This window comes from Anolis sagrei, chromosome 7, assembly GCF_037176765.1.
Source record: "Anolis sagrei isolate rAnoSag1 chromosome 7, rAnoSag1.mat, whole genome shotgun sequence".
Lineage (NCBI taxonomy): Eukaryota > Metazoa > Chordata > Lepidosauria > Squamata > Dactyloidae > Anolis > Anolis sagrei.
Window position 1 is genome coordinate 2,131,232 of NC_090027.1, and position 27,580 is coordinate 2,158,811.

The window sequence follows — 27,580 nt, forward strand, 5'->3', positions numbered from 1 at the left end:
TCCCATTGGCTTTTTTTGCCGCCACTTCACATTCCTGGCTCATGTTTAACTTGTTGTCCACGAGGAAAAGATCTTTTTCACACGTACTGCTCTCAAGCCAGGCCTCATTGTCCCCCATTCTGTATCTTTGCATTTCGTTTTTCCTGCCAAAGTGGAGTATCTTGCATTTGTCACTGTTGAACTTCATTTTGCTAGTTTTGCCCAATCATCTCTCTAATCTGTCAAGGTAATTTTGAGTCCTGCTCCTGTCCTCTGGAGTCTTGGCTCTCCCTCCCAATTTGGTGTCGTCTGCAAACTTGATGACCCTGCCTTCTAGCCCTTCATCCAAGTCAAGGACAGAACCCACCTGATGGCACTCCACTCCTCACTTCTTTCCAGGATGAAAATTCATTCTACAGAGTAGATGCACCTATAGATGCAGAAAAGCTCCTTTGCTCCATCTTCTCTTTTATAATAACCCCTCTTTAAAGGTTTTTATAGCAGAAGACGGGAAAAGACGCTTCCAACCCAGAGCTCATAACTCACAAAAGAGAAAATTGGACGGGCAATAAAGTCGGAGCCCGGAGCGGCGTGGACGCGGTGCTTGCCAGCGAGCTGAACACTGGGCTTGAAATACGGTTCCTGCTTCAGGTAATTAGCATTTCATTACGCTAAGATGGATCGCATATGGTCTATTTCACCAGTGGGAATAATACCCGGCCTGCCAAGCTTAATTGGAGATGCCAGGGGGCAAAAGGGGGCGGCTACCTGGGAAGTGGAGGAGAAACAAAGGACGCCATGGAAAATCAGGTAAGGAAGCCCATAAACGGAGGAAGACTCCAGGCAGGAGCCGGAAGCAGAGGAGTCCACGGGAAGGTTTAACATTTTGCAGCTTAACTGCAGCAAAATCCCAGCAAGGCACTTTGAGAAAAGGATGCTGGGAAGATGAAACCAAGGCAGGACCCTTTATCCGACCCCCAAATCAGCCCCTCCCCCCAAATACCATACAGTTTGGGTGTCCTCCTGGCAGAGGCGGCCCTAGGTAATTTTCAACGGTAAGCAAACAGTATTTTGGCGCCCCCCCCCCAACCAATCATTGATATATATTTTCTGTTCGTCGTGGGAGTTCTGTGTGCCATATTTGGTTCAATTCCATCATTGGTGGAGTTCAGAATGCTCTTTGATTGTAGGTGAACTATACATCCCAGTAACTACAACTTGCATATGTCAAGGTCTATTTTCCCTGCCATATTTGGTTCAATTCCATCATTGGTGGAGTTCAGAATGCTCTTTGATTGTAGGTGAACTATACATCCCAGTAACTACAACTTGCATATGTCAAGGTCTATTTTCCCTGCCATATTTGGTTCAATTCCATCATTGGTGGAGTTCAGAATGCTCTTTGATTGTAGGTGAACTATACATCCCAGTAATAGTTCACGCTGCATTTGCTCCCTTGCCTGGCCCGCTTTGGGTCCGGAGATGTGCCTGAAGACCATGTGCACCAAAAGTCACCTCTTCTCCTGACTTTCTCCTCAGCCATTGGGACCGAGAGAGAGAGAGAGAGAGAGAGAGAGAGAGAGGTGGAGATGCCCACCTTTCCTGAAGGTAGGCGCAAAAACAAAGGAGGGAGCGGAGGTGGGAGATACCTCCAGCCAGAGGGTCTCTCTCTCTCTCTCTCTTGGTCGCCTCTTCTCCTGAGTTTCTCCTCAGCCATTGGGACCAAGAGAGAGAGAGAGAGAGAGAGAGAGAGAGAGAGAGAGGTGGAGATGCCCACCTTTCCTGAAGGTAGGTGCAAAAACAAAGGAGGGAGTGGAGGTGGGAGATACCTCCAGCCAGAGGGTCTCTCTCTCTCTCTCTCTTGGTCGCCTCTTCTCCTGAGTTTCTCCTCAGCCATTGGGACCAAGAGAGAGAGAGAGAGAGAGAGAGGTGGAGATGCCCACCTTTCCTGAAGGTAGGCGCAAAAACAAAGGAGGGAGCGGAGGTGGGAGATACCTCCAGCCGGAGGGGCGCTCTCTCTCTCTCTCTCTCTGTCTCTCTTGATTGGTCCCAATGGCTGAAGAGAAAGTCAGGAGAAGAGGCGACTTCTGGTGCACACGCTGGGGTCTTCAGACACACCTCCGGACCCGAAGTGGGCCAGGTACGGCGGCTCCGCCCCTTGGCCCACCCGCGGATTGGGGAGAGGAGAGGAGGCGGGTGGAGTGCCGGGGGATCAGGAAAGGGAGCCGATCATGGGGAAGGGATCAAAGGTGGAGAACGATTGAGCGCCGGCTCTGCTTGTGCACCCAGTGGCCAGGTGGAGCAGGAACGAGAGGGACTAGGTGAGGCTCAATAGCCTGGCCCCTTTGGGAAGAGAATCACCCGGCAGCGAGGCAAGAAAGCCGAGGCTCCCCCCGGACTGCTAGGGCTGTTGTGAGCAGAGGGGACGCTCCTCAAGTGGCGGTCGAGGGGCATTTACAGAGGCGCCTCTGCGCCCCTGGCAAAAAAAGTGTTCTGCGACCGCTTACTTCGCGTAATGGACGAGCCGCCCCTGCCTCCTGGATTCATCGCTTACACTTGAAGCTCAAGCGTTGGTGGTGGCCGGGAGGGCTTTTGCACAACTGAGACTCGTGCGCCAACTGCGACCGCTATTATTGCTTTTATTCCATTTATTTATGTATTGTTATTATTACATTGATTATTTTTCTGTATTGATTATTCTTACATTGATTATTTTGCTCTATTTATTTTTATTATTTCACTCTCTTTATTGGTGTTGCTATTATTACATTTATATATGTAATTTATATATCTGTGGAATAATGTCCAGGGTGGGAGAAAGAACTCTTGTCTGTATGAATATTGCAATTGGCCACCTTGAGTAGCATCGAATGGCCTTGCAGCTTCAAAGCCTGGCTGCTTCCTGCCTGGACAAATCCTTTGTCGGGAGGTGTTAGCTAGCCCTGATTGTTTCCTGTCTGGAATTCACTTGTTTTCTGAGTGTTCCAGGATGGAAACAATCAGGGCCAGCTAACACCTCCCAATTTATTTATTGCAATTGGCCACCTTGAGTAGCATCGAATGGCATTGCAGCTTCAAAGCCTGGCTGCTTCCTGCCTGGAGAAATCCTTTGTCGGGAGGTGTTAGCTAGCCCTGATTGTTTCCTGTCTGGAATTCCCTTGTTTTCTGAGTGTTCCAGGCTGGAAACAATCAGGGCCAGCTAACACCTCCCAATTTATTTATTGCAATTGGCCACCTTGAGTAGCATCAAATGGCCTTGCAGCTTCAAAGCCTGGCTGCTTCCTCCCTGGGGGAATCATTTGTCGGGAGGTGTTAGCTAGCCCTGATTGTTTCCTGTCTGGAATTCCCTTGTTGTCTGAGTGTTCCAGGCTGGAAACAATCAGGGCCAGCTAACACCTCCCAATTTATTTATTGCAATTGGCCACCTTGAGTAGCATCGAATGGCCTTGCAGCTTCAAAGACTGGCTGCTTCCTCCCTGGGGGAATCCTTCGTTGGGAGGTGTTAGCTAGCCCTGATTGTTTCCTGTCTGAAATTCCACTGTTTTCTGAGCGTTCCAGGCTGGAAACAATCAGGGCCAGCTAACACCTCCCAATTTATTTATTGCAATTGGCCACCTTGAGTAGCATCAAATGGCCTTACAGCTTCAAAGCCTGGCTGCTTCCTCCCTGGGGGAATCCTTCGTTGGGAGGTGTTAGCTAGCCCTGATTGTTTCCTGTCTGGAATTCCCTTGTTTTCTGAGTGTTCCAGGCTGGAAACAATCAGGGCCAGCGAACACCTCCCAATTTATTTATGTATTTATTTGCAGTATTTATATTCCACCCTTCTCACCCTGCAGGGGACTCAGGACAGATTACAATGTACACACACATGGCAAACATTCAATGTCATAGACACACAACATATATAGAGAGACACTCAGAGGCTATTTAACATTCCAGCTTCTGGCCACCAGGGGAGCTGTCGCTTCCTCATTCTTTGCATACTTGCATACTTCCTGGAGATTTTTATGGCCTTGTAAATCAGCTAATTTAGCTTCCTTTAGCTTCTTTTAGGAACCTAATTTTCCTACCTGACAGATGCAACTGCCTTTTGGATTGCAAAGCTCCACTGGCTGCCAATTAGCTTCCGAGCACAATTCAAAGTGCTGGTGTTAACCTATAAAGCCCTAAACGACTCCGGCCCTGTTTACCTCTCCGAACGTATTCTCCCCTATGAACCATCAAGACCACTAAGATCGTCTGGAGAGGCCCTGCTCTTGGTCCCACCGGCCTCGCAAGCGCGCCTAGTGGGGACGAGGGACAGGGCCTTCTCGGTGGTGGCCCCTCGACTCTAGAACTCTCTCCCACCGGAGATCAGAACTGCTCCTTCTATCCTGACATTCAGGAAGCAGGTGAAGACGTGGTTATGGAGACAGGCATTCGACGAGTGAGCCAACACCCTGAGATATGGATGGAGAATGAGGAGCAACGATTTTAGTGTGACGACTGATCATTGTAGTTATTGATTGTAATTGCTGTTTTAATGTTTTATTGTAATATGTATTATGATGTTTTATTGACTGTATGTGATATTATGGTTGGAAACCGGTCTGAGTCCCTCAAGAGAGGTGAGAAGGTCGGTATACAAAACTTTCAAATAAATAAATAAATAAATAAAGGTCGACAACAAGCTACACAATTTTGGTCGGGAGCTCACTCCGACCCAGCTTGTCTTCGAACTCATGACCTTTCGGTCAGTTGGGATCTTAATGCAGCTGATTCCCAGCCAGCTGCGGCACAATCCCGGTGCAGTCCCAACAAAGGATTCCCCCAGGAAGGAAGCAAACAGTCTGGAAAAACTCACAGCAACACATTGATTCTGGCCATGAAAACTTTCGACAACACAATCTTATTATAAGTGAACATGGAGTACTTACACGTCACTCTGATGAGTATATATCCTGTCAAACAAAGCCTCAGGGGCCATCCATTTGACCGGCAAACGACCCTGAAATACAGGAAAAGCCAGAGCATCAATCCAATGTCATAAAGAAAAGAAGAACACAAGGGAGACATGCGTCAAACCATCACACCCAATTATGAACACATTGCTAAGCAAAAAGAAACTTGTTGTCAAAGGCTTTCATGGCCAGAGTCACTGGGTTCCTGTCTGGCCATGTTCCAGAAGCATTCTCTCCTGATGTTTTCCCCACATCTATGGCAGGCATCCTCAGAGGTTGTGAGGTCTGTTGGAAACGAGGCAAATGGGGTTTATATATCCGAAGTGGGAGAAAGAACTCTTGTCTGTTGGAGGCAAGTGTGAATGTTGCAATTGCCCACCTTGATTAGCATTGAATAGCCTTACAGCTCCAAAGCCTGGCTGCTTCCTGCCTAGGGGAATCCTTAGCTGGGAAGTGTTAGCTGGCCCTGATTATTTCCAGTCTGGAATTCCACTGTTTTCTGAGTGTTCCAGGCAGGAAACTATCAGGGCCAACTAACACCTCCCAACAAAGGAGTTCCTCATGCAGGTTTTGAAGCTGCAAGGCTATTCAGTGCTTATCAAGGTGGCCAATTGCAACATTCACACTTGCCTCCAACAGACAAGTGTTCTTTCTCCCACCCTGGACCTTCCACAGCCAGGCTTTGAAGCTGCAAGGCTATTTCAATGCTAACCAAGCTGGCCAATTGGAACATTCACACTTGCTTCCAACAGACAAGCATTCTTTCTCCCACCCTCAAACTTTTACAGCCAGGCTTTGAAGCTACAAGGCCATTCAACACTAATTAAGGTGGCCAGTTGCAACATTCACACTTGCCTCCACCTTTTACAGCCAAGCATTGAAGCTGCAAGGCCATTAAATGCCTATCAAGCTGGCCAACTGCAACATTCACACTTGCCTCCAACAGACGAGTTCTTTCTCCCACCCTGGACCCTGGACCTTCCACAGCAAGGCTTTGAAGCTGCAAAGCCATTCAATGCTAATCAAGGTGACCAACTGCAGCATTCACACTTGCCTCCAACAGACAAGAGTTCTTTCTCCCACCCTGGACCTTCCACAGCCAGGCTTTGAAGCTGCAAGGCCATTCAATGCTAATCAAGATGGCCAACTGCAACATTCACACTTGTCTCCAACAGACAAGAGTTTTTTTCTCCCACTCTGGACCTTCTACAGCCAGGCTTTGAAGCTGCAAGGCCATTCAATTCTAGTCAAGGTGGCCAATTGCAGCATTCAGACTTGCATCCAACAGACAAGAGTTCTTTCTCCCACCCTGGACCTTCTACAGCCAGGCTTTGCAGCTGCAAGGTCATTCAATGCTAATCAAGGTGGCCAATTGCAACATTCACACTTGCCTCCAACAGACAAGAGTTTTTTCTCCCACCCTGGACCTTCCAGCAGCCAGGCTTTGAAGCTGCAAGGCCATTCAATGCTAATCAAGGTGGACAAGTGAAACATTCACACTTGCCTCCAACAGACAGGAGTTCTTTCTCCCACCCTGGACATCATTCCACAGATATATCAACCCCACTTGCCTAGTTTCCAACAGACCTCACAACCTCTGCCATAGATGTGGATGAAATGTCAGGAGAGAATGCTTCTGGAACATGGCTGGACAGCTTGGAAAACTCACAGCAACCCAGTGATTCTGGTTATGAAAGCCTTCGACAACACATTGCACATGGCGCGTTCTTCCCAACTCTGTTAGGACTGATATGTATCTCCATAAGAATGCCTTTGAATCACTAATTCAGGACGGAAAGGGCACTTAGTGCGAGACTAGTCTCATACTTAAGAGAATTCGTTATATTCCCCCCCCCCCCCATGAACCCCTCCCTATGCCTTAATCAATTTAAACATTTGATATGACAGAGCCGGCATGACATCAGATTGCGGGAAGACCTCTTTCCATCCATTTCAATGCGGTGCTTTCATTGCGTCTGGCTTAAGGCCAGAAAGAAACCTCTGAGATTGAATCAATGCATTTACTTCTTTGGCACCAAAGTCTCTTTATTCACTCTGATTTTAATACCTGCCTCAAGAGGCCACCTTCAGTCTTCTCTGGAGAGAAGCCATGCAAAAAGATACACATGTGCACACTGGACGAGCATGTGTACTCCATGCTAAGGATGCCTGGGAGTTGTAGTTTGGTGAGGTATCAACGTTCTTTGGTAGAGAAGGCAAAAGAGATAAAAAGCCTCCCATGATTCCATAGTATTGAGTCACGAGAGTTCAAGTGGTGCCATCAGTGTTTAACATTTACACAAAGATATAGAATGGGGGACGATGCCTGGCTCGAGAGCAGTACGTGTGAAAAAGATCTTGGAGTCCTCGTGGACAACAAGTTAAACATGAGCCAGGAATGTGATGTGGCGGCAAAAAAAGCCAATGGGATGTTGGCCTGCATCAATAGGAGCCTAGTGTCTAGATCTAAGGAAGTAATGCTCCCCATGCTCTATTCTGCTTTGGTTAGACCACACCTGGAATATTGTGTCCGATTCTGGGCACCACAATTCAAGAGAGATATTGACAAGCTGGAATGCGTCCAGAGGAGGGCGACTCAAATGATCTAGGGTCTGGAGAACAAGCCCTATGAGGAGCGGCTTAGGGAACTGGGCATGTTTAGCCTGAAGAAGAGAAGGCTGAGAGGAGGCATGATGAGGACCATGTATAAATATGTGAGAGGAAGCCACAGGGAGGAGGGAGCAAGCTTGTTTTCTGCTTCCTTGGAGACCAGGAAGCAATGGAAGAATGGCTTCAAACTACAAGAGAGGAGATTCCATCTGAACATTAGGAAGAACTTCCTGACTGTGAGAGCCGTTCAGCAGTGGAACTCTCTGCCCCGGAGTGTGGTGGAGGCTCCTTCTTTGGAAGCTTTTAAGCAGAGGCTGGATGGCCATCTGTCAGGGGTGATTTGAATGCAATATTCCTGCTTCTTGGCAGAATGGGGTTGGACTGGATGGCCCAGGAGGTCTCTTCCAACTCTTTGATTCTATGATTCTATGAAATGATCAGCCACTGCCTGAAGGGACAGAGAGTTTCATCTATGCTGATGATCATGCCATCACCACCCAAGCTCTTTGCTCTACGTGGGGTTGCCTTTGAAGACAGCCCGGAAGCTCCAATGAGTCCAACGGGCGGCAGCCATGATACTAACAGGAGCGGAGCGCAGGGAGCATACAACTCCTCTGCTGCACCAGCTCCACTGGCTGCCGATCTGCTACCGGGCTCAATTCAAAGTGCTGGCGTTGGCCTTTAAAGCCCTAAATGGTTCTGGCCCAACTTATCTATCCGAACGTATCTCGGCCTATCAGCCCACCAGGACCCTAAGATCTTCTGGGGAGGCCTTGCTCTCTATCCCGCCGGCTTCACAGGTGTGGCTGGCGGGAACGAGAGACAGGGCCTTTTCTGTGGTGGCCCCCCGGCTTTGGAACACCCTCCCCATAGAGGTACGATCAGCCCCTTCGCTGATGGTGTTTCGAAAAAGATTGAAGACATGGATGTTTGAACAAGCATTCGGTTAATCCGGTGCAATGAATTTTGATGATTTAAAGGATTGGTAATCATGGACGATGAATTTGGATTGCGATTCCAGTTACGAGATGCATTTGGATTGTTATTGGTGGCCCAATAATTTGTACTGTATATGTGTTTTTTACGCTTTTTATGCTTTTAAACTGAATATTGTTGTTCTTTGTAGTGTTGTAAACCGCATTGAGTTGCCGATTTAGGCTGAGAAATAGCGGTATACAAGCGCAGCAATAAATAAATAAACAAACAAACAAATAAATAAATAAATAAACAAATAAATAAATAAATTTGGTGTACTATCAGTCATTTTAATTAACTATGCTCAAGCTAAACATTTATGCTGTATGACTGATTTCTCAAGGCAAGGGTGTTCATTCACCCAAGCAGAGAGCTTGGAAATGGCTGAGCAGATGCTCTCCGAAGCTTTAGGTCTTGACAGATTAGAATCTTGACAGATTAGAATCTTGACAGATTAGAGAGATGGGCCAAAACTAACAAAATGAAGTTCAACAGTGACAAATGCAAGATACTCCACTTTGGCAGAAAAATGAAATGCAAAGATACAGAATGGGGGACAATGATGCCTGGCTCGAGAGCAGTATGTGTGAAAAAGATCTTGGAGTCCTCATGGACAACAAGTTAAACATGAGCCAACAATGTGATGTGGCGGCAAAAAAAGCCAATGGGATTTTGGTCTGCATCAATAGGAGCCTAGTGTCTAGATCTAAGGAAGTAATGCTACCCCTCTATTCTGCTTTGGTTAGACCACACCTGGAATATTGTGTCCAATTCTGGGCACCACAATTCAAGAGAGATATTGACAAGCTGGAATGTGTCCAGAGGAGGGCGACTAAAATGATCAAGGGTCTGGAGAACAAGCCCTATGAGGAGCGGCTTAAGGAGCTGGGCATGTTTAGCCTGAAGAAGAGAAGGCTGAGAGGAGATATGATAGCCATGTATAAATATGTGAGAGGAAGCCACAGGGGGGAGGGAGCAAGCTTCCTTTCTGCTTCCTTGGAGACTAGGACGTGGAACAATGGCTTCAAACTACAAGAGAGGAGATTCCATCTGAACATGAGGAAGAACTTCCTGACTGTGAGAGCCGTTCAGCAGTGGAACTCTCTGCCTTCCCTGGAGTGTGGTGGAGGCTCCTTCTTTGGAAGATTTTAAGCAGAGGCTGGATGGTCATCTGTCAGGGGTGATTTGAATGCAATATTCCTGCTTCTTGGCAGAATGGGGTTGGACTGGATGGCCCAGGAGGTCTCTTCCAACTCTTTGATTCTATGATTCTATGATTCTAGGTCCTCTTACTACCCATTACAGGGAAAACCAGCTGGTTCCTCATCCATCTAAAACTCAGAGGTGTGTTTTTCATCTTAAGAACAGACAAGCATCTCGAACTCTGAGGATGATTACCTGGGAAGGAATCCCACTGGAGCATTGCAGCACACCCAAATACCTGGGAGTCTCCCTGGACTGTGGCCAGTTACTGGTCAAAGGACATTTAACCAACTACCAAGCTTGCAAACTTTGTGTTTTGTTTGTTAAAAATGCAATACAACTGTTTGGTTTGCTCCTGACACGATAAATAAATTAAAAAACCCTGGACCGGTTTCTGATTTACAAGAAGCAGTGCTTGAATATCAAGCCAAAAGTGGCCACTTGAAATCAAAGCTGACTGGCACAACCTGGGGATCACAACCAGACACACTGAAGACATCTGCCCTTGCGCTTTGCTACTCTGCTGCTGAGTACGCATTGCCCAGTGTGGAATACAATTCACCACGCTAACACAGTGGATGTGGCCCTTAATGAGACATGCTGTATTATCACAGGATGTCAAAGCAACCACTGCCAGAAGAGAAGGAGAGTTTAATCTATGCTGATTATCGTGCCATTACGGCTCAAGCAGGGAGCTTTGAGATGGTAGAACAGAAGCTCTAGGTGCCCTGACTGCCTATTACAGGGAAAATCAGCTGATCCTTAATCTATCTGAAACACAGACATGTGCTTTCCACCTTAAGAACAGAGAAGCATCCTGAGCTCTGAAGATGATGACCTGGGAAGGAATCCCACTGCAGCATTGCAGCGCACCCAAATACCTGGGAGTTACCCTGGACCATGCTCTGACCTACAAGAAGCATTGCCTGAACATCAAGCAAAAAGTGGGTGCTAGAAACAATATCATATGAAAGCTGACTGGCACAACCTGGGGATCACAACCAGACACACTGAAGACATCTGCCCTTGCGCTATGCTACTCTGCTGCTGAATATGCATTGCCCAGTGTGGAACACATCTCACCATGCTAAAACAGTGGTTGTGGCTCTTAATGAGACATGCCGCATTATCACAGGATGTCTAAACCTCACACCACTGGAGAAATTATACTGTTTAGCTGGTATTGCACTACCTAAAGTAGCAGCCAGTAATGAAAGGACCAAGGCAGTGACATCTCTGGCCCATCTCTGTTTGGATATCAGTCAGCAAGCAAATGCCTTAAATCAAGAAACAGCTTCCTAAGATCTAGAGATATACTCGGAGGAACACCTCAGCAAGCGAGAGTCCAAAAGTGGCAGGCTCAAACCCGGAACCTCAATCTGTGGCTGATATTTAATGAGAGATTCCCTCCTGAGCACACAGAAGATGGGGCGACTTGGAAGGCGCTGAGCAGACTGCGCTCTGGCCCCACGAGATGCAGAGCCAACCTCAAGAAATGGGGCCACAAAGTGGAATCTGTGACATGTGAGTGCGGAAAAGAGCAAACCATAGACTATCTACTAAAATGCGTCCAGAGCCCTGCCACATGCACAATGGAGGACCTTCTCACAGCGACACCAGAGGCACTCCAAGTGGCCAGCTTCTGGTCAAAGGACATTTAGCATCATGCCAAGTTTGCAAACTTTGTTTGTGGTTTTTCTATACATTATAACGGTATTCTCAATTCACTTCTGGCACAATAAATAAAATAAAATGATGCCAAAGTGCATTAACTCTATAGTGCAGATGCAATCCTAACACAATGCACAATGGAGGACCTTCTCACAGCGACACCAGAGGCATTCCAAGTGGCCAGCTTCTGGTCAAAGGACATTTAGCATAGTGCCAAGTTTGCAAACTTTGTGTGTGTGTATGTGTTTTTAAATACAATACAATTATTTGATTTGCTCCTGACATGATAAATAAAAATAAACCAACACTTTCTGCTTGGACGCTATACTATGTATATTCTTTTTCCCTTTCTCCCTCTCGGATATTCCCACGTGTGCAGGGACTCCCCAGGCAGCCCTCCGTATCCGTGGTCAAAGGAAATTGAGTACAATGCTCAGTTTTGAACTTTGTGTTTTTTCTATACACTTTAAAGCTGTATTCTCAATTTGCTTCTGACACGATAAATAAAATAAAATGGTGCCAAAGTGCATTAATTCTAAGGTGTAGATGCAACCCTAACAAGATGTCCAGTTTCCCAGCATGTGATGATCAAAGTTCAATCTCCTTCAATATTCCCGTCAGGAGACAATTTCTGACGGCATGAAGACATCACAAATTCTCTCCGTGACATCCTGACTGAATCATCCTGGCTGCCCCAATTCTTTCTCTGTGACATTTTGAAGCAAGCCGAGGGAGCTGGAAACCTTGTATTGGAACTTGTGAAGCAACAAGCTCTAATAAGGAAACTGAGAAGAGGAGGAGATGGGCAGGCAGGATCATCAAGTTTGCAGACGACACCAAATTGGGAGGGAGAGCCAATAGTCCAGAGGACAGGAGCAGGATTCAAAACGATCTTGACAGATTAGAGAGATGGGCCAAAACTAACAAAATGAAGTTCAACAGTGACAAATGCAAGATACTCCACTTTGGCAGAAAAAATGAAATGCAAAGATACAGAATGGGGGACAATGCCTGGCTCGAGAGCAGGACGTGTGAAAAAGATCTTGGAGTCCTCGTGGACAACAAGTTAAACATGAGCCAACAATGTGATGTGGCGGCAAAAAAAGCCAATGGGATTTTGGCCTGCATCAATAGGAGCATAGTGTCTAGGTCCAGGGAAGTAATGCTACCCCTCTATTCTGCTTTGGTTAGACCACATTATCTGGAATATTGTGTCCAATTCTGGGCACCACAATTCAAGAGAGATATTGACAAGCTGGAATGTGTCCAGAGGAGGGCGACTAAAATGATCAAGGGTCTGGAGAACAAGCCCTATGAGGAGCGGCTTAGGGAGCTGGGCATGTTTAGCCTGAAGAAGAGAAGGCTGAGAGGAGATATGATAGCCATGTCTAAATATGTGAGAGGAAGCCACAGGGAGGAGGAGGGAGCAAGCTTGTTTTCTGCTTCCTTGGAGACTAGGACGCGGAGCAATGGCTTCAAACTACAAGAGAGGAGATTCCATCTGAACATTAGGAAGAACTTCCTGACTGTGAGAGCCGTTCAGCAGTGGAACTCTCTGCCCCGGAGTGTGGTGGAGGCTCCTTCTTTGGAAGCTTTTAAGCAGAGGCTGGATGGCCATCTGTCAGGGGTGATTTGAATGCAATATTCCTGCTTCTTGGCAGAATGGGGTTGGACTGGATGGCCCAGGAGGTCTCTTCCAACTCTTTGATTCTATGATTCTATGAAAGGTGTATAAAAGGAAGTGGTGGTGGGAAAAAGTCAGGAGTGTCTTTCTTTGCTGCGGAGATACATGCAATATATCCGTTTCAAAGCAAAACCGGCTTGTGAGTGGTTATTTAATATTGCTACATTGATCCTACAGTCTTACATCTCCCTCCCAGGCACACCACTCACATTGGTCGTCTTCTTGTAGTAATCTATGTGATGGATATCTCGCGCCAAGCCAAAATCGGCAATCTTCATCACACTGTCTTCTGTCACCAGCACATTCCTGGCAGCCAAATCCCGGTGGATGCACTGAAGAAGAGACACAGGAAGGAAGACGCTGACCATTAGACATCGACCGTGGTACATTTCTGAAGAAGAGCAGGGTCCCAAACACCAAAGAGTGCTCTCCATCAATACCAAACTAAGAATCCCCTTGAGCAAGCCGTATAGAAGCAGGATTAATAGATAAGTGGCAGGGCCCAGACTAAAAAGCAATGTTTATGTATCAAGAGCGTTGAAGCTTTATCGTCTTTGCATATTATATATGCTGAGCAAATCTGTACAGCAAAGTAGGCAACTGGTCGTCAGTGACCTGCCTGTATTTGGACTCATTTTGCATCTCTCGGAGCTCTGAAATCATTTTCACTATCACCGGAATCCATAGCATTGAGCCACTGCAGTTAAAGTGGTATCAAACTGCAATAATTCCATGGTGTAGACTTGTCTGTCCATCCTACCTACCTATCCATCCACCTACCTACCTACCTACCCAATCAATATCTTCTCCTCCCTCCCTCTTTACCTAACTAACCAGCCCATCTTATCTACCTATCTATCTATCTATCTATCTATCTATCTATCTATCTATCTATCCATCTGGCTATCATCTATCAACCTCCCTCCCTATCTCCCTACCTATCCTCCTACCTACCTATTCTACCTACCTATCCAACCAACCAACCTGTCTAATCTCTCTATCTATCCAGCCATCATCTATCAACCTACCTCCCTATCTGCCTACCTATCCTCCTATCTCCCTACCCTACCCTACCCTATCCATCCGTCCATCCATCCATCCATTTATCTATCCAACTAAGCAACCAACCTGTCAATCAACTTACCTCCCTATCTATCCTCCTATCTTCCTACCCTACCCTACCCTACCCTACTCTAACCGCCTGCCTGCCTGCCTGCCTGCCTGCCTGCCTGCCTGCCTGCCTGCCTATCTATCTATCTATCTATCTATCTATCTATCTATCTACTATCTATCTATCCATCCATCTATCCAACCAATCAACCTGTCTAATCTCTCTCTCTCTCTCTCTCTCTATCCAGCCATCATCTATCAGCCTACCTCCCTATCTGCCTACCTATCCTCCTATCTCCCTACCCTACCCTACCCTACCCTACCCTACCCTACCGTCCATCCATCCATCCATCCATCCATCTATTTATCTTTCCAACCAAGCAATCAACCAACCTGTCAAATCTATCTGTCTATCCAGCCAGCCATCATCAATCAACTTACCTCCCTATCTTCCTATCTATCCTCCTATCTTCCTACCCCACCCTACCCTACCCTACCCTACCCACCTGCCTATCTATCTATCTATCTATCTATCTATCTATCCACCCAACCAATCAAATTGTCTAATCTCTCTCTCTCTATCTATCCAGCCATCATCTATCAACCTCCCTCCCTATCTGCCTACCTATCCTCCTATCTCCCTACCCTACCCTACCCACCTGTCCATCCATCCATCCATCCATCTATCCAACCAAGTAATCAACCAACCTGTCTAATCTATCTATCCAGCCATCATCAATCAACCTACCTCCCTATCTTCCTATGTATCCTCCTATCTCCCTACCCTACCCTACCCTACCCTACCCTACCCTTCCCTTCCCTACCCATCCATCCATCCATCCATCCATCTCTCTATCTATCTATCTATCATCTATCTATCTATCTATCTATCTATCTATCTATCTATCTATCTATCTATCCAACCAACCAACCAACCAACCAACCAACCTGTCTAATCTATCTATCTATCTATCTATCTATCTATCTATCTATCTATCTATCTATCTAGTATCTATCTATCCAGCCACCATCTATCAACCTACCATCCTATCCTATCCTGTCCTGTCCTGTTTCCCATATTCCCTGTCTGTCTGTCTATCCACCCATCCTCCATCCCTCTCTCTGGGGAGATCATGCGCCTCTCCTCAGTGTCGCTATCAAGAGCTTGAACCACTCGGGCCACTTCTTCTGGCTTCACTTCTTACCTTTTTGGAGGCCAGGTATTCCATGCCGCGGGCCACTTGATAGGCACAGGAGACCAGGTCTTTGAAGGAGAGCTGTTCATCAGGGAGGTGGGTGGGGTTGTAGCAATATTCCATGCCTGGGGGGCGCCGGGCCTGCAGGTATTCCCGCAAGTTCCCTTTGGAGGCATACTCCACGATCACATAGAGGGGACCTGGACCAAAGAAGGAAAGACCGTGTTAGTCCAAGCAGGAAGAAGAGTCCCATTGACATTGGAATCTCATTGAAATGGGTATTCCTGCAGGGTTGGACTGGATGGTCCTTGGGGTCATTTCTATCTCTTATGATTTATGTGTCTATGGCCCTTTCAGCACCTCAGTGGTGGTCATTTCCAGTGGCAAGTAATGTTGGGCAAGAAGATTGGATCTATGGAGATTCAGAGAAAGAATGACTCCCTTGGTTTACACCTAGTTCTGTGTTTCTCAAACTGGGGGGTCAGGATCCCTGGGGAGGGGGAACACAAGGGGAGTGTCAGAAGGGTCGCCAAAGACCACCAGAAAACACACTATTTTCTGTTGGTCATGGGGGTTCTGTGTGGGATGTTTGACCCAATTCTATCATTGGTGGGGTTCAGAATGCGCTTTGATTGTAGGTGAACTATAAATCCCAGCAACTACAACTCCCAAATGTCAAGGTCCCCAAACTCCACCAGTGTTCACATTTGGGCATATTGAGTGTTCATGCAAAGTTTGATCCAGATCCATCATTCTCTGACTGCACAATGCTCTCTGGATGTAGATGAACTACAACTCCAAAACTAAAGGTCAATACACACCAAACCCTTCAAGCATTTTTTGTTGGCCTTGGGAGTCCTGTGTGCCAAGTCTGGTTCAATTCCATCATGGGTGGCATTCAGAATGCTCTTTGATTGTAGGTGAACTATACATCCCAGCAACTACAACTCCCAATTGTCAAGTATTTTCTCCAAACTCCACCAGTATTCACATTTGGGCATATTGAGTGTTCATGCAAAGTTTGGTCCAGATCCATCATTGTCTGGGTCCATAATGCTTTCTGGATGTAGGTGAACTATAACTCCAAAACTCACGGTCAATGCACACCAAACCCTTCCAGTATTTTCTGTTGGTCATGAGAGTTCTGTGTGCCAAGTTTGGTCCAATTCCATCATGGGTGGAGTTCAGGATGCTTTTTGATTGTAGGTGAACTATAAATACCGGCAACTACAACTCCCAAATTTCACAGTGTATTTTCTCCAAACTCTACAAGTGTTCACATTTGGGCATATTGAGGATTCATGCCAGATCCATCATTTGGTCCAGATCCATCATTGTTTGAGTCCACAGTGCTCTCTGGATGTAGGTGAACTACAACTCCAGAACTCAAGGTCAATGCCCACCAAACCATTCCAGTATTTTCTGGTGGGACTTCTGTGTGCCAACTTTGGTTCAATTCCATCATTGGTGGGGTTCAGGATGATCTTTGACTGTAGGTGAACTATAAATCCCAGCAACTATAACTCCCAAATGTCATGGTGTATTTTCTCCAAACTCCATCAGTGTTCATACCTGAGCTTATTGAGGATTCGTGCCAAGTTTGGTCCAGATCCATCATTGTTTGGGTCCACAGTGCTCTCTGGATGTAAGTGACCTACAACTCCAAAACTAAAGGTCAATGCCCACCAAACCGTTCCAGTATTTTCTGGTGGTTGTGGGACTTCTGTGTGCCAACGTTGGTTCAATTCCATGGCTTGGGTAATGTGATGATGATGTTTTTACTGTACTATTTTAATCTGTATTGATGTTGCACTCTGTTGTTTTTTGTATATGATTGTATTTGCATACATGTTGTAAACCGACCTGAGTCCCTCGTTCGAGGTGAGAAGGCCGGTATATAAAATAAATAAATTAATAATAAATAAATAAATAATAAATATCATTGCTGGGGTTCGGAATGATCTTTGATTGTAGGTGAACTATAAATCCCAGCAACTACAACTCCGAAATGTCATGGTGTATTTTCTCCAAACTCCATCAGTGTTCATACCTGGGCTTATTGAGGATTCGTGCCAAGTTTGGTCCAGATCCATCACTGTTTGAGTCCACAGTGCTGTCCAGATGTAGGTGAACTACAACTCCCAAACTCTAGGTCAATGCTCACCAAACCCTTCCAGTATTTCCTGTTCGTCATGGGAGTTCTGTATGCCAAGATTGATTGAATTCCTTTGTTGCTGGAGTTCAGAATGCTCTTTGATTGTAGGTGAACTATCAATCCGAGCAACTACAACTCCCAAATGAGAAAATCAATCCTCCTTCCAACCCCACCAGTATTCATATTGGGTATTTGTACCAAATTTGGTCCAGTGAATGAAAATACACCCATATTTACATTCATAACAGTAGCAAAATTGCAGTTCTGAAGTAGCAATCTAAATAATATTATGATTGGGGGCCACCACAACATGAGGAACTGTCTTAAGGGGTTGTGGCATTTGGAAGTTTTCGAGTTGTAGTTCACCTACATCCAGAAAGCACTGTGGACTCAAACAATGAGATACACTGGCCTAGTGACACTGACACTAGTGACACTGACACTAACCCTTGTACGTTGTTTTCCAGTTTGGCTCGAAGAACAAAGTAAAAAATATTTCAAATGAATAAGGGGGAAAGCTTCTGAAAACTGAGAGTTTGGACCAACTGTACACAAAAAGACATCATTTTTCATCCTAGGGCAGTGTTTCTCAACCTGGGGGTCGGGACAACTGGGGGGGGGGGTTCGCGAGGGGGTGTCAGAGGGGCTGCCAAAGACCATTTTCTGTTTATTTATTTATTATTTATTTATCTAAAGCATTTATATTCCGCCCTTCTCACCCCGAAGGGGACTCAGGGCGGAGCACAACATATAAACGGCAAACATTCAATGCCGAAACATACTAGACCATACACATACAAAAGCATTAAGATCACTTATCTTGACGTTAAAATCCTCTCGTTAAAAACTGTCACAACAACTATATCTAATTTGGTCGGCATACTAAGGGTTCCTATCACTGCCTCATTGCACAATCCCAAAGACTCGGTCCCACAGCCACGTTTTTATCATCCTTCTAAAGGACAAGAGGGAGGGGGCTGCCCTGATCTCATTAGGAAGGGAGTTCCATAGCCGAGGGGCAATCACTGAGAAGGCCCTGTCTCTCGTCCCCGTCAAACGCGCCTGTGATGGTGGTGGGACCGAGAGCAGGGCCTCCCCAGAAGATATTAATCTCTGCAGTGGTTCATAGGGGTGGTTCATAGTTGATCATGGTGTTCTATGTGAGAAGTTTGGCCCAATACTATGGTTGGAGGGGTTCACAATGCTCTTTGATTGTAGGTGAACTATAAATCTCAGCAACTACAACTCCTAAATGTCAAGGGGGGTCAGGATCTATTTTCCCCAAACTCCACCAGTGTTCACATTTGGGCACATTGAGTACCTGTGTCAAATTTGGTCCAGATTCACAGTACTCCCTGGATGCAGGTGAACTACAACTCCAAAACTCAAAGTCAGTGCCCACCAAACCCTTCCAGTATTTTCTGTTGGTGATGGGAGTTCTGTGTGCCAAGTTTGGTTCAATTCCATCATTGGTGGGGTTCAGAATGCTCTTTGAGTGTAGGTGAACTATAAATCCCAGTAACTACACTTTCAAATGGAAAGGTCTATTTTCCCCAGATTCCATCTGTGTTCATATTTGGGCATATGGCATATTTGTGCCAAGTTTGGTCCAGATCCATCATTGTTTGAGTCCACAGTGCTTTCTGGATGTAGGTGAACTACAACTCGAAAACTCAAGGTGATGGGAGTTCTGTGTGCCAAGTTTGGTTCAATTCCATTGTTGGCGGAGTTCAGAATGCTCCTTGATTGTAGGTGAACTATACATCCCAGCAACTACAACTCTCAAATGACAAAATCACCCCCCCCCCCCCCGGTATTCAAATTTGGGCGTATGGAGAATTTGTGCCAAATTTGGTCCAGAGAGTGAAAATACATCCTGCATATCAGATCTTTACACGATGATGCACAATAGTAGCAACATTACAGTTACGAAGTAGCAACGAAAATAATTTTATGGTTGGGGGTCACCGCAGCATGAGAAACTGTATCAAGCCCCCGACTTACCATCCTGCGTGCAAGCCCCGAGGAGGTTGATGATGTTCTTGTGCTTGCCAATCATTTTCATCATCTCCATCTCAGAAATCAAATCAGAGAGATCTTTTTCCGTGGCATCGGCTGGGGAAGAAGAGAAAAGATACATTTCCCGGTGAGCCAAAACGCCCCAGAAAGCCCTTCCTTGATGTCCCAGGAAGTCAATTTTGAGGCAGACAATCAGACATTATCAATTGAAACGTACGTAAGCATCAAGTGAAGATGTATTGTCGAAGGCTTTCATGGCCGGAATCACTCAGTTCTTGTGGGTTTTTTCGGGCTATATGGCCATGTTCTAGAGGCATTTCTCCTCTGAGGATGCTTGCCATAGATGCAGGCGAAACGTCAGGAGAAATGCCTCTAGAACATGGCCACATAGCCCGAAAAAACCCACAAGAATCTCTTGACAATGTTGTGCTAGAGAAACCAGGAGGACCTTTTTCACAGACTGATCACACAGGAGGAAAACTGGGTCCACCACTCTGATCCGGAGACTCAAGTCCAGTCGATGCCATGGAAGCATCCTGACTCACCGCCTCCAAAGAAGGCACGTGCCCAACTCATGCTCACAGTATTTTGGCACCAGCACAGAGTAGTATTGGTGGATATCCTATTAAATGAGGATGCTTGCCATAGATGCAGGCGAAACGTCAGGAGAAATGCCTCTAGAACATGGCCATATAGCCCGAAAAACCCACAAGAACTGAGATCAAGTGAAGAGCTTCCCAAGCATGAAATAGCCACTCATATGGGGGAAAAACAACCCCACCACTATTCAAATGTGGGCGTATGGGGTATTTGTGCCAAATTTGGTCCACTGAATGAAAATACATCCTGCCTATCAGATATTTACATGATGATTCATAAGAGTAGCAAAATCATAGTTGTGAAGTAGCAACAAAACTAATGCTATGGTTGGGGGTCACCACAACATGAGGAAGTGTATTGAGGGGTTGCAGCACTGGGAAGATTGAGAACTACTGTTCTATAGCAATAAGACAGCTACTGCCCTTGGAAAGCAATGCAGGAAGAAGGCAATCACTTACATTTGAGCATCTTTACGGCCACTTTAGTGACTCGGTTGGGCTTGTCTTTGTCCAGGCCGATTGCCTCTGCGAGAACCACCTGCCCGAAGCAGCCTTCTCCCAATGGTTTACCCAAAATCAGCCTAGGATGGAGGAAAACAAAGGAAATGCTAGGAGCAAAGGGAGAATCCACATCTACAAGCTTTTAAACAGAGGCTGGATGGCCATCTGTCAGGAGTGATTTGAATGCAATATTCCTGCTTCTTGGCAGAATGGGGTTGGACTGGATGATGGCCCATGAGGTCTCTTCCAACTCTTGGATTCTATGATTCTACAAAGATCCCAATTTCATTGTAACGTTGTACTCAAATGAAACCAGAACACTTCCCCCATTTCCTCCCAGTTAAATTGGATGCAAATACAATAAGAAGTCCCTCAATAGTCCGTCCAGGGAGTTTGCAAATAGTCTTGGCTTTATTATTTATTTATTTAACTTTATTTATTTATTTTATTTTATGAGGTCACAAGGAGTCGGAAACGACCGAACAAATAAACAACAACTGTGGCGCAGTTAGTTATTAGCCAGGTGCATTAAATCACTACTGACCGAGAGGTCATGAGTTGGAAGCCAGCCTCGATCGGAGTAAACTCCCGACCATTAATAGTCTAGATTGCTGTCGACTATGCAGCCCAAAAGACAGTTGCATCTGTCAAGTTGGAAATTTAGGTGCCGTTTTATGTGAAGAGGCTAATTTAACTAATTTACAACGCCATAAAACTTTCCAGCAGCGTGCCGAAGAATGAGAAAGAACTCCCAAGGACTCAGTGTCACAAGTGGACCATTAATAGTCTAATTTGCTGTCGACCTATGCAGCCCAAAAGACAGTTGCATCTGTCAGGTAGGAAATTTAGGTGCCGCTTTATGTGAAGAGGCTAATTTAACTAATTTACGACGCCATAAAACCTTCCAGCAGCATGCAGAAGAATGAGGAAGAACTCCCAAAGACTCAGTGTCACAAGTGGACCATTCATAGTTGCATCTGTCAAGTAGGAAATTTAGGTGCCGCTTTATGTGAAGAGGCTCGTTTAACTAATTTACGACACCATAAAACCTTCCAGCAGCATGCAGAAGAATGAGGAAGAACTTCCAAGGACTCAGTGTCACAAGTGGACCATTAATAGTCGAAGTTGCTGTCGACCTATGCAGCCCAAAAGACAGTTGCATCTGTCAAGTAGGAAATTTAGGTGCCGCTTTATGCGGAGAGGCTAATTTAACTAATTTATGATGCCATAAAACCTTCCAGCAGCGTGCAGAAGAATGAGGAAGAACTTCTAAGGACTCAGTGTCACAAGTGGACCATTAATAGTCTAACTTGCTGTCGACCTATGCGCCTTAAAACCTTCCAGCAGCATGCAGAAGAATGAGGAAGAACTTCCAAGGACTCAGTGTCACAAGTGGACCATTCATAGTCTAACTTGCTGTCGACCTATGCGCCATAAAACCTTCCAGCAGCATGCAGAAGAATGAGGAAGAACTTCCAAGGACTCAGTGTCACAAGTGGACCATTAATAGTCTAACTTGCTGTGGACCTATGCGCCATAAAACCTTCCAGCAGCATGCAGAAGAATGAGGAAGAACTTCCAAGGACTCAGTGTCACAAGTGGACCATTCATAGTCTAACTTGCTGTCGACCTATGCACCATAAAACCTTCCAGCAGCATGCAGAAGAATGAGGAAGAACTTCCAAGGACTCAGTGTCACAAGTGGACCATTCATAGTCTAACTTGCTGTCGACCTATGCGCCATAAAACCTTCCAGCAGCATGCAGAAGAATGAGGAAGAACTCCCAAGGATCCAGTGTCACAAGTGGACCATTAATAGTCTAACTTGCTATCGACCTATGCAGCCCAAAAGACAGTTGCATCTGTCAAGTAGGAAACTTAGGTACCGATTTATGCGGAGAGGCTAATTTAATTTACGATGCCATAAAACCTTCCAGCAGCGAGCAGAAGAATGAGGAAGAACTCCATCAAAGACTCGATGTCACAAATGGACAGTGAAGCAGCAGCTCCCCCTGTGGCTGGAATCGAGCATACCCTTATGAAGCCAGAAAAGCTGGAATGTTAAATGCATCTGTGTCTGTCTATATATGTTGTATGTCTAAATGGCTTTGAATGTTTGACATGTATATGTGCATTGTGATCCACCCTGAGTCCCGTGCAGGGCGAGAAAGGCGGAATATAAATATTGTAAAATAAATAAATAAATAAATATTTATATACCGCCTTTCTCAGCCCGGGGCGATGGGACTCGGGGTGGTTTACATTTCTGGAAACACCCAGAAAACCCATCATCCACAGCAAAGGGCCCCCTGTTACCTGTCTCTGGGTAGCTCCCAGCGAGGGTCTTCTGGCAGGTCGTACTCGGAAACGCCCGCCAGCATTGGAGTCCCGCTGGAAGAAAGTCGCGAGGGGCGCATGAGCATTACACCTGAATTCATGGAAGAGCTCGAGTCAGCCGATACCTGTGGCAAAACAAGAGAGGGAGTGGCGGTTACCCTTCGGGGAAGACCTCAAGAGTAAGAATAGTTTGGGGGGATGTGGTAGGGGAAAGGGTGGCCTGTCTCTAAGAAGATCACATCTTTCTTCCTTTCATTGCTGGCTGCTACTTCCCGGCGGATGTTAGGTGGTGCCATACCAGCCAAACAGCATAATTTTTCCAGTGGTGTAGGGCGTAGACGTGGTGAGATGTATTCCACACTGGGATGCGTACTTAGAAGCAGAGTAGCAATGCGCAAGGGCAGATGTCTTCGCTGTGTCTGGTTGTGATCCCCAGGTTGTGCCAGTTAAGGTTTTGTACGATATTCTTTCCAGCACCCGCTTTTTGCCTCAGTGGGAGAAAGGTCTCCGTCTGTGAGAAGGCCTCAGTGTGAGGTAGGCCTCAGTCTGTGAGAGAAGCCTGTGTGTGAGATAAGCCTCGGTATGAGAGGCCTTGTAGATATGGGGCTCGGGGGCACTGCCTTGCAATGACTCCGATCCTTTCTTGAGGGACGGTCCCAGAAGGTGTTACTGGGTGACACCTGTTCGGCCCCACAACCGTTGTGGTGTGGAGTCCCACAGGGTTCAATCTTGTCCCCGATGTTATTTAACATCTACATGAAGCCGCTGGGGGAGATCATTCGGAGTTTCGGACTGAGGTGTTATCTCTAGGCAGATGATGTCCAGATCTGTCACTCCTTCTCACCTGTCTCCAAGGAGGCTGTCCAGACCATGAAACGGTGCTTGGCCGCTATGTCGGACTGGATGAGAGCTAACAAATTGAAACTGAATCCAGACAAGACAGAGGTCCTACTGGTCGGTCGTAAGGCCAAACAGGGCATAGGGTTACAGCCTGTGTTAGATGGGGTCGCACTCCCCCTGAAGACGCAGGTTCGCAGCTTGGGAGTGATCCTGGACTCATTGCTGAGCCTGGAAACCCAGGTTTTGGCAGTGACCAGGGGAGCATTTACACAATTAAAACTTATGCGCCAGCTGCGCCCGTACCTTGGGAAGTCTGACTTGGCCACGGTGGTCCACACTTTGGTTACATCCCATTTAGACTACTGCAACGCTCTCTACGTGGGGTTGCCTCTGAAGACTGCCCGGAAGCTGCAGCTAGTCCAATGCTCGGCAGCCGGACTACTAACGTGTGCTGGGTACAGGGAGCACACCACTCCGCTGTTACGCCAGCTCCACTGGCTGACAATTAGCTTCCGAGCACAATTCAAAGTGCTGGTGTTAACCTATAAAGCCCGAAACGACTCCGGCCCTGTTTACCTCTCCGAACGTGTTCTCCCCTACGAACCATCAAGATTATTAAGATTGTCTGGAGAGGCCCTGCTCTCGGTCCCACCTCCTCCGCAATTGCGTCTGGTGGGGACGAGGGACAGGGCCTTCTCGGTGGTGGCCCCTCGACTCAGGAACTCTCTTCCACTGGAGATCAGAACCACCCCTTCTATCCTGACATTTAGGAAACAGGTGAAGACGTGGTTATGGAGACAGTCTTTTGATGAGTGAGACAACACCCTAAGACATGGATGGAAAATGATGTATAATTGTTTTTTAGTATGACGACTGACCACTGTAGTTTTGGATATATTTGTTGTTTTTAATGTGTTATTATAATATGAACTATGATGTTTTTACCGATTGTATGTGTTTTTATGGCTGGGAACTGGTCTGAGTCCTTCAAAAAGAGGTGAGAAGGTCGGTATATAAAACTGAAATAAATAAATTCTTTCCAGCACCCGCTTTTTGCCTCAGTGGGAGAAAGGTCTCTGTCTGTGAGAAGGCCTCAGTGTGAGGTATGCCTCAGTCTGTGAGAGAAGCCTGTGTGTGAGGGAAGCCTCGGTATGAGAGGCCTTGTGTGTGAAGTTCCAATGTCAAGGTTGAACTTTCTTTGTGTTATGGAAACCCTATTCTTGTAAATAGTGCAACCATATTATTCTGCTATAAGGAAGAACCTCCTATGGAAGAGATAACATTGGTCTATGTGTTTTTGTTCCTTTTTGTCACTACCGGTGCTGGGTCACGCTGTTATTGATAAGTTACTCTGCTGTGCATGTATGAGGAGGGTCTTTTGTTAATAAGCCCACTCGCCCAGCAGTTGCTTGACTACAATTCTCAATGCCTGGAGGCCCCACAACTCAAGGCAAGGAATGCTGGGAGTTGTTGTTCAGCATCCAGAAGGTCACACCATTCCCATCCCTAAACTAACGGCGGAAATGGGGAAAATGTTTCATGACCGAGGTGGGGAATATATACCAGTGGGATTCACTTCCTCATTCTGGTCTTGAAGATGCAACGATGCTGGTATAAGGGAAGGAGGACACAGAGGCTGAATGGCTCTCATGTATTATGTTCTGCAGTTGATGATGGTTGGTGATGGAAGGGTTAATGTAAGTCTTAGTTCTAAAGTGTTGAGTAATCTGTAAGTAAGAGTTCATGGGTGAAAGCAATTAAGGGTGGAGGTATGCAAGAGATAGGTGATTCTGGATATAAGGAGCGAGCCTTGGAACTGATCTTCGGGAGAAAAGTATTTGTCTTTATTTTGGTGGTAGATGCTGCTGGTTTCCCTCCAGGTTTGTGGATTTTCGGCATCCTGCCCTGTCTCCTGAACCTTTGGAGTCCTGGAACCTTGAATCTTTGGACTGGCTTTTGACTACGGAACAGACTCTCGATCCCTGGACTTTGTGTATTGAACTGTCGACGTTTGACCACTGGACTGGATCTTTTGACTACGGAGTTATCTTGAACCTGCAACAGCGTTTGCTGTTTTTGTTTTATATTCTGTGGCTGAGTGCAATCTTTATGTTTTGGACTATTAAAACAGCCAGAAAGTAAGTGCTGTTTTGAATAAATTGTTTAACACAAACTAGGAGTTTGGGTCATCTCTGCCTAAATATTGGCAGAGCCCTGGCAATATGACAATGGCCATCTATCGGGGGTGCTTTGAATGTGATTTTCCTGCTTCTTGTCGGAGGGTTAATTAAATTGTTTAACACAAACTAGGAGTTCGGTTCATCTCTGCCTAAATATTAGCAGAGCCCTGGCAATATGACAATGGCCATCTATCGGGGGTGCTTTGAATGTGATTTTCCTGCTTCTTGGCGGAGGGTTAATTAAATTGTTTAACACAAACTAGGAGTTTGGTTCATCTCTGCCTAAATATTGGCAGAGTCCTCACAATATGACAATGGCCATCTATCGGGGGTGCTTTGAATGTGATTTTCCTGCTTCTTGGCGGAGGGTTAATTAAATTGTTTAACACAAACTAGAAGTTTGGTTCATCTCTGCCTAAATATCGGCAGAGTCCTCACAATATGACAATGGCCATCTATCGGGGGTGCTTTGAATGTGATTTTCCTGCTTCTTGGCGGAGGGTTAATTAAATTGTTTAACACAAACTAGGAGTTCGGTTCATCTCTGCCTAAATATTGGCAGAGCTCTGGCAATATGACAATGGCCATCTATCAGGGGTGCTTTGAATGTGATTTTCCTGCTTCTTGGCTGACGGTTAATTAAATTGTTTAACACAAACTAGGAGTATGGTTCATCTCTGCCTAAATATCGGCGGAGTCCTCACAATATGACAATGGCCATCTATCGGGGGTGCTTTGAATGTGATTTTCCTGCTTCTTGGCTGATGGTTAATTAAATTGTTTAACACAAACTAGGAGTTTGGTTCATCTCTGCCTAAATATTAGCAGAGCCCTGGCAATATGACAATGGCCATCTATCGGGGGTGCTTTGAATGTGATTTTCCTGCTTCTTGGTGGGGGGTTCGCTCACGAGGCCTCTTCCAACTCAAGGATTCTATGATTCATTTGCATTATTCAATACATTCTCCTTGTTGCAGCATTCAGCTTTGTTTTCAGTGAGGACTATTTAGCCACACGATGAAGGTCGAGATGGCAATAGCAACACCCTGCCTATTAAAAGGGCAGTGTAAATAATTCTAGTGACAACAAGAACTATGCTGGGGAAGGCCAGAATTTCTATTGCCAAAACCTTAACCGAGGCCAAGGAACAAACCCTGTCCTCTTCACCCGCTGCCAACCCTCTTGGCTCCTATCCTACAAAACCTACCAGCCAGGCTTCTTTTTCTGTTGTCTGCTTCAACTGTGTCCTCCTTCCCTTATACCAGCACCGTTACATCTTCAAAATCAGAGTGAGGTAGTGTCATATGTTCTGAAGTTGATGGTGGTTGGTGATGGAAGGGTTAATGTGAGTATTAGTTCTAGAGGGTTTGGTGATCTGTAAGTGGGAGTTCATGGGTGAAAGCAATTAGGGGTGGAGGTGTGCAGCTGGGTGTTACTGGATTTAAGGAGCTAACCTTGAGACTGATCTTTGGGAGAAAAGAATCTGTTGCATTTTGGTGGTGGATGCTGCTGGTTTTTCCCCCCAGGTCTGTTGGATTTTTCGGTATCCTGACCTGTCTCCTGTAATCTTGGAATTCCTGA

General features: G+C 46.0%; 1 protein-coding gene across 6 annotated transcripts in view; it reads right to left on the reverse strand.

Moving 5' to 3' along the window:
• FGFR1 (fibroblast growth factor receptor 1) overlaps nucleotides 1–27,580 on the reverse strand; it is a 134,430-nt gene that overhangs the window by 26,212 nt on the left and 80,638 nt on the right. For 3 of the 6 annotated variants that reach the window (XM_067470638.1, XM_067470636.1, XM_067470635.1), the window contains 6 exons: nucleotides 22,959–23,104; nucleotides 20,601–20,722; nucleotides 19,528–19,638; nucleotides 15,378–15,568; nucleotides 13,272–13,394; nucleotides 4,896–4,966 (listed from right to left, as the gene is read on the reverse strand). In XM_067470638.1, the coding sequence (XP_067326739.1) occupies nucleotides 4,896–4,966; nucleotides 13,272–13,394; nucleotides 15,378–15,568; nucleotides 19,528–19,638; nucleotides 20,601–20,722; nucleotides 22,959–23,104 (764 nt within the window). The remainder of the gene's footprint in view (nucleotides 1–4,895; nucleotides 4,967–13,271; nucleotides 13,395–15,377; nucleotides 15,569–19,527; nucleotides 19,639–20,600; nucleotides 20,723–22,958; nucleotides 23,105–27,580) is intronic. The other 3 variants (XM_067470637.1, XM_067470634.1, XM_067470633.1) reach the window with 1 other exon arrangement.